The sequence below is a fragment of the Rutidosis leptorrhynchoides genome, chromosome 6 (genome assembly GCF_046630445.1).
Source record: "Rutidosis leptorrhynchoides isolate AG116_Rl617_1_P2 chromosome 6, CSIRO_AGI_Rlap_v1, whole genome shotgun sequence".
Taxonomy (NCBI): Eukaryota; Viridiplantae; Streptophyta; class Magnoliopsida; order Asterales; family Asteraceae; genus Rutidosis; species Rutidosis leptorrhynchoides.
In genome coordinates this window covers 282,775,028-282,783,135 of record NC_092338.1, presented here as the reverse complement: position 1 = coordinate 282,783,135, position 8,108 = coordinate 282,775,028, and the positions used below count along the sequence as shown (strand labels likewise).

At 34.1% G+C, this 8,108-nt stretch overlaps 1 protein-coding gene across 1 annotated transcript; it reads right to left on the bottom strand.

The window, feature by feature from the left end:
- Window positions 1-7,096: 7,096 nt before the first annotated feature.
- LOC139854516 (uncharacterized) lies at window positions 7,097-7,690 on the bottom strand. Its single transcript, XM_071843816.1, has one exon. The coding sequence runs from the start codon at window positions 7,688-7,690 to the stop codon at window positions 7,097-7,099; it is 594 nt and encodes a 197-aa protein (XP_071699917.1).
- Window positions 7,691-8,108: the final 418 nt, after the last annotated feature.

Genomic DNA, 8,108 nt, shown 5'->3' with positions numbered 1-8,108 from the left:
GTTCCATTTAGATAAGTGTTGATTTTATGTTAATGTAATAGGTGATTTCACTGACGGTTGAAGAGCTTGTTGGCTTACCTTCGTTTTGGATACAAGGTGAGTGGAATAATTATACGTATATGTATATGGCGTATTTATTTATGAATGTTATTGTATAACCAACGAGCCGGTAGTACCATAACATGTATGTGATGAGTGTCATGATGTGAACCACGAGCCGGTAACATCTTGGTATTTGGGTTGATACGAGCACCACGAGCCGGTAGCATCAAAGTGTGAACCACGAGCCGGTAACACTATAAAATGAGGTGTGAACAACGAGCCGGTAGCGCCAAAGTGTGAACCAAGGAGCCGGTAGCACTATAAAAGAGTATGACTCAAATGCGTAGTGGCGTGAACCAATGAGCCGGTAGCGTCATAGCATTAGGTATGGTGTGAACCATGAGCCGGTAGCACCATAGCGTTTATGGTTAACCATATTGTGTTTGTTGTTTATTGTTTAGCATATTGTTTATATTGTGTTGAGTATATGCTAATGTGGAGTTGTTGATCGTGTACGAATTGTTAGCATTATGAATATGATGACATGCTATTTGAGTTACAAGTTTGTATGAGGTATTTGGTGGATGTGTTTGCAAATAGATGGGTTATATATATGTATATATATAATTGTTGCACTCAATAAGCTTTGCTTACCCCTCTTATTGTTTACTTTTTAGGTACATGTATAGAGAAAGGGAAAGGGGTTTCCAGGAACTAGATAGTCCCATGATTGGTTGCGTAGGCATAGCTTTTGGAAGACGGCCTATTGTTTTGGGTAGTTTAGCCCCAAAGATAATAATAATAATAATGATTATTATTATCGTCGTTATTATCGTCATTCTAATTTTATCTTATTATTATTATTATTATTATTATTATTATTATTATTATTATTATTATTATTATTATTATTATTATTATTATTATTATTATTATTATTATTATTATTATTATTATTATTATTATTATTATTATTATCTTTATCAATAAAAGGATTTATCATTAAAAATTGTTATTTTTATTATTATTACTATCGTTATTATCATTAAAGTTATAATTAGTATTATTATTATTATTATCATTATTATTATTATCATTATTAATATATATATCATTATTTAAAAATGGTTATTGTTATTATTATTATTATATTATCATTATCGTTAATAATGTCATAGTAATTATCATTATTAGTATTATTGTAATTAAAACTAATATTAGTAACACCTAATTATTTTGATTACTATTATTATCATTATTATGAACACGATATAAAAGACGATTAAAAGCTATTAAACGAAACGATTAGGAAATAATGAGTAAGAGTATCATGATGAAATTAAAATATTATAAGATATTGATTTATATAAAATTATCGTTCTTATTATTTTTATCATTACTATTATTATTAAAAAAGTATCGTTAGTATCAAAACTATCATTTTAACAAAAATTATCATTTTAACAAAAATTATCATTTTAATAGAAATGTCATTGTTACTATAAAATATCATTTTTATTATCATTTTAAATAGAATTATTATTTTAAAGATAATATTAAAAATTATCGTAAATATTAAAGTTATCATAATTAGAATTATCGTTTTATCATAATATCATCTTAGTAATTATAAATATTGATATTTTTATAATAATAATTATTATTACAAAATAATACAACTTTTACTTACTAACATTATAGATATTATTTTATCAAATAAATATGTAATACAAACATATTTTACTACGTGTAATAAATTACTTTAATAATACCTATCATATTATCTTTATGATATTAAATGAACCCTATAAATTTTATTACTTAATATATATAAAAGTATATTTTATTATATAAATTTTAATATAAAATTTTATTTATTAATAAATGAATTATATTATTTACTCTAATAAATCTTTTAAAAATATAAAACGACGATATTTAAAATATATTATAATCATGTATAAATTTTGGAAATCATTTTGAGTCAAATTGACTTTTGTTGACTTTTGCATATTAGTCTCGAGCATTAGGATTGTGGTACACTATGACCTGACCTAATTGTTAGACAAATATTGACCAACATATAATTATATATAATTAATTTAGGTTCGTGAATCCGAGGCCAACCTTGCACTAGTTCAATGACGTTATATGTATTTTCACTACGAAATACAGTATGGTGAGTTTCATTTGCCTTTTTTACCCTTTATATTTTTTGGGCTGAGAATACATGCGCAATTTTTATAAATGTTTTACGAAATAGACACAAGTAATCGAAACTACATTATATGGTTGAATTATTGAAATCGAATATGCCCCTTTTTATTAAGTCTGGTAATCTAAGAATTAGGGAACATACACCCTAATTGACGCGAATCCTAAAGATAGATCTATTGGGCCCAACAAGCCCCATCCAAAGTACCGGATGCTTTAGTACTTCGAAATTTATATCATGTCCGAAGGAGGATCCCGGAATGATGGGGATATTCTTATATGCATATTGTGAATGTCGGTTACCAGGTGTTCAATCCATATGAATGATTTTTGTCTCTATGCATGGGACGTATATTTATGAGAACTGGAAATAAAATTCTTGTGGTCTATTAAAATGATGAAAATGAATGATTATGATAAACTAATGAACTCACCAACCTTTTGGTTGACACTTTAAAGCATGTTTATTCTCAGGTATTAAAGAAATCTTCCGCTGTGCATTTGCTCATTTTAAAGATATTAATTGGAGTCTTTCATGGCATATTTCGAAGAACGTTGCATTCAAGTCATTGAGTTCATTAAAAATTATTATTATTAAGTCAATTTATAGTTGGATAGTGGATATTATGAAATGGTATGCATGCCTGTCAATTTTATATGTAAAGAAAGTTTGTCTTTTAAAAACAAATGCAATGTTTGTAAAATGTATCATATAGAGGTAAAATACCTCGCGATGTAATCAACTATTGTGAATCATTTATAATGTATATGAACGGGTCCTTTCAACTATTACTAACGACTTTCTTGTAAAGCTTGGTGAGATTCAAATTGAAGCTTTTGTTAACAACAAGCATAAAGAACGAGTCATGGGGCAAACGGTGTCTATTACCTTAGGCCCGCATGGTTTGTTGTCCTCTCAAGGAATAGTGTGGGTGCCTAGAATGGGCGAATACCGACAGGTGCTACTTGATGAAGCACATAAGTCAAAGTATTCCATTCATCCAGGTACGACGAAGATGTACCTTAATTTGAAGAAAGTGTACTAGTGGCCGGGCATGATACGTGATGTTGTTAAGTATGTTGAACAATGCGTCACGTGTTTGCAAGTTCAGGCCGAACACCAAAAGCCGTATAGTATGTTACAACCGTTAGAAATCCCGAAATGGAAATGGGAGCACATTACCATGGATTTCATTACAAAGATACAAAAGACAACGAGGACGCAGTTTGATACGATTCGGGTGATAGTTGAACATTTGATGAAAAGTGCATTGTTTCTTCTCATTCGGGAAACGATATCGTCGAAAACTTTGTCTAAGTTGTTTATCAAGGAGGTGATATCGAGACATGGGGTTCCTATATCTATTGTTTCGGATCGGGATACTCGCTTCACATCTCGATTTTGGAATAAGTTTCATGAAGATATAGGCACACAATTAAAGATGAGCACGGCGTATCATCCTCAAACGGACGGTCAAACCGAACGTATGAATTAAATGTGGGAGGATATGTTACGGGCGTGTGTTATTGATTTCAGTGGTAGTTGGGATGAGCACTTGCCCTTGGTAAAATTCTCGTACAACAATAGTTACCATGCTAGTATTGGGATGCCACCATACAAGATGCTTTATGGACGAAAGTGTCGGACTCTGATTTATAGGGGTGAAGTGGGACAAAAGGAAATCTGGAGTACCGATTTGGTTTTGGAGACAAATAGTAAAATGGAGATGATTCGGGCACGATTACAGACGGCGTAAGATAGACAAAAATCTTATGCCGATAAACGAAGGCGACCGATTGAGTTCCAAGATGGTGACATGGTGATGCTTAAGGTTTCACCGTGGAAGGGGGTTATTTGGTTTCGAAAACAGGGAAAATTAGCTCCTCGGTTTATTGGGCCTTTTAAAATTTTGGCTCGTGTTGGTGAGGTTGCTTATAGACTAGAGTTACCCAAAGAGCTTGCGGGAATTCATAACACATTTCATTGTTCCCATCTCCGTAAGTGTCTTGTGGATGACTTGACTTGGGTGCCGTTAGATGAGAGAGCTCTAAACAACAAGCTAGAATATGTTGAAGAACCGATGGCCATTCTTGATGAAAAGGTTAAAATTTTGCGTAACAAAGAGGTGAGGACTTTTAAGGTCCAATGGCATCATCGAAAGGGTTCCGAGTTCACGTGGGAATCTGAAGAATTTGTTTTGGTGTATCTTCCTGCTTGTCACGCGAAATGGATTGCGAGGACGCAATCCTAATCAAGTGGGGGAGAGTTGTAAGACCCGAAAACTGTTTTGTACAGAGCGTGTATATATTTTAAATGATGTCTGGATTCGTGTCTATAGAAACGCGCAGCGCGGGTCTGGCTGCGCGGCGCGCAGAAGTTGCTGACAGCTCATTTCGTCTTTTCTCCACTTTTAGGAGGCATTTTGGTATTTTCATATGTGGGACGAGTTTAAGGCCACATGATCAGATCTAGGAGTGTCATTACTAAATTTTCAACCACCTTTTTCCTTCCACTTCAATTCTAGAGGGAGAGGAGGGTTCTAGTGTGAGAAACTTTAATCAAATGAAGAAGAAGCTTGTTTCAGGTTTAAGCTCGGGTATTAAAGTTGTTCATCTAGTCACTAGCTACGTTTTGATTGTGGTGGTAAGTCCTAACCTTGATTTTCTTTACTTTGATTTGTTTAAGGCTAGGGTTTGGGTCAAAGGTGAACATAAAACCCATTCGTTGGTAATTTGGGGGTTTTGGGTGTGATTGGGTCATGAGAACCCAAGAATGACTAACCTAGGATTTTAAAGTGATAATTGGTGTTTATAGATCTTAAATGGTTAGTTAAATTACTAGCACACCTTGTGTTTGGGTGAATGAGTGTTATTTGGGTTGTGGATGACCCAATTGGGTGTGTTGACCTTTAAATATGTCAAACGAGTTTTGAATGACATAGTTGTGTGTAGTTGGGTGATTGAATGCCATGGTCACTAGTTTTAGTGATTATTGGTGAGTTTGGCCTATGATTGGCGTTATGGGTGCAAAGGGTGAACATTTACACTAGGTGTCTATTTGGGTGGATTGAGAGTTCCATTTAGATAAGTGTTGATTTTATGTTAATGTAATAGGTGATTTCACTGACGGTTGAAGAGCTTGTTGGCTTACCTTCGTTTTGGATACACGGTGAGTGGAATAATTATACGTATATGTATATGGCGTATTTATTTATGAATGTTATTGTATAACCAACGAGCTGGTAGTACCATAACATGTATGTGATGAGTGTCATGATGTGAACCACGAGCCGGTAACATCTTGGTATTTGGGTTGATGCGAGCACCACGAGCCGGTAGCATCAAAGTGTGAACCACGAGCCGGTAACACTATAAAATGAGGTGTGAACCACGAGCCGGTAGCGCTAAAGTGTGAACCAAGGAGCCGGTAGCACTATAAAAGAGTATGACTCAAATGCGTAGTGGCGTGAACCAATGAGCCGGTAGCGTCATAGCATTAGGTATGGTGTGAACCATGAGCCGGTAGCACCATAGCGTTTATGGTTAACCATATTGTGTTTGTTGTTTATTGTTTAGCATATTGTTTATATTGTGTTGAGTATATGCTAATGTGGAGTTGTTGATCGTGTACGAATTGTTAGCATTATGAATATGATGACATGCTATTTGAGTTACAAGTTTGTATGAGGTATTTGGTGGATGTGTTTGCAAATAGATGGGTTATATATATGTATATATATAATTGTTGCACTCAATAAGCTTTGCTTACCCCTCTTATTGTTTACTTTTTAGGTACATGTATGGAGAAAGGGAAAGGGGTTTCCAGGAACTGGATAGTCCCATGATTGGTTGCGTAGGCATAGTTTTTGGAAGACGGCCTATTGTTTTGGGTAGTTTAGCCCCAAATCATGCTCATGTGTCGTTTGGTTTAAAACTATCCTTTTAAGGTCGAACTTGTAACACAATTGATTAAGGGCCTTCGTGCCTACTTTGTAAAACCGAAATCCCTGATTATGTAATTTATGACTGTTGTTGAACGGGTTAACGTTTAAGTGTTTTGTTGAAGGAAAAGAAAATGGGTTTGCTTAATTGTAGGCCAGCTACTTTTGTGTTGTAGAGCGCGCCGCGCAGAATGATGCGCAACGCGCACACGAGCTATGCCAGATGCCTGTTGGCTGGTCCAGGTTCTGACCTGGATTTGTGCTTTAATGCGCGCCGCGCAACCCTGTGCGCACCGCGCGTTTTGTCTGGCCAGATTTCTTGTGTTATCTTTTAAAAAAAAAATTTTGTCGGGAGTTTTTGGTAATCTAAGTTGGGTGGTTACAGGTTTAGGGTATTGGGTTTAGGGACTAAACTCAAAACACTAAGCCCTAAAACCTAAACCCTAAACTCTAAATACTAATGTTTTCGATACAAATATTATGTGTTAGTATTCAATACTAGTGCTTTCGATACAAATAATATCAGTAAGAAAGGGGTTTTTTTTTTCATTAATTGTATTATACATTTAATAAAAACCAATACTAAATACATATGTTATATATTTTAATTATTGTAGACTTTTTAGAGGTTTCTAACATTTGTGAACTCCCATAATATGCTTTTAATTTACCTTATTTATCTTATCACTATTCACACTCATTTCATTTGTAACGCAAATAATATAATGATTTTGTGCGTGATTTTTTTTTTGGTAAAGGGTTACCCCGGCCAATATTATTAAAAAATAATAAAGAATGGTTTTACAAAGACGCTCAGTGGCAACAGGAGTGTCCTGAAGCCCAACAAAACACAACCAGGTACTACGGCCAGAACAAGACAAACAAACAAGCACGCTAAACTACATTTTATCTAGCTGCCATAACCTTTTAATACGATCTACATTAGAAGAACACTTGAACTTTGTCGTGGCTAACTTCAACCGAACATCAGACATAATCGCATCGAACACCTGCTTATCCGTCCGACTAATTTTCTTAAAGATCCTGAGATTCGTCTCCTGCCACAAACCATAAACCGTAGCAGCTAGGCATAACTTGGAAACCACCACACGAGCCAACCTACGAGATGCCATAGGAGTAATACGCTCAACCACAACACGAATATCAAAACTCTGAACATCTGTGATTATCATACTTTGAACCCTCCCCCACACTTGCATAGAAAAGGGGCACAAGAAGAACAGATGAGTGTGCGAGTCAGGCTCACTTTTACAGAATGCACATATAGGAGTAGACCCATCTCTAATATCCCACGGTTTTAATTTATCTTGAGTCTTCAAACGTTCCCCCATAACAAGCCACAACATGAAAGCATGTTTAAGGATCCCATGCGAGAACCACACCACAGAATACCACGTGACAACAGATCCTCTCGGACGAAAGGAATCCCAAGAATGCACATATTGTGCGTATTCTGAGAATGAACTTTTCATTTTTTTATTCAACAGTTATGGAATGCACGAGCTCTAAATGAAGTTTTGCAACACTATTTTAATATATAATCACAACTTAACTTTTTGCATGGTTATTTAACCACCCGTGCAACGCATGAGTTCTAAAACTTAATATATATATATATATATATATATATATATATATATATATATATATATATATATATATATATATATATATATATATGTGTGTGTGTGTGTGTGTATGTGTGTGTGTGTGTGAGCATATATGGAGATTATTTCGCTATAATAACTTTCAGCAATCAAAATATCTTTTTAGTTATTTATATTTATTATATTTATATATTTATGTGATGAGTGTTATGGTAGTTACCATTATCCGGTATTTTTTTTGGATCTACAAAGATAAAGAAATAATAATAATAATAATAAATTA

Bases quoted from the DNA above. Each gene is read 5' to 3' on its own strand.
- LOC139854516 (XM_071843816.1), bottom strand. From the start codon at position 7,690: ATGAAAAGTTCATTCTCAGAATACGCACAATATGTGCATTCTTGGGAT.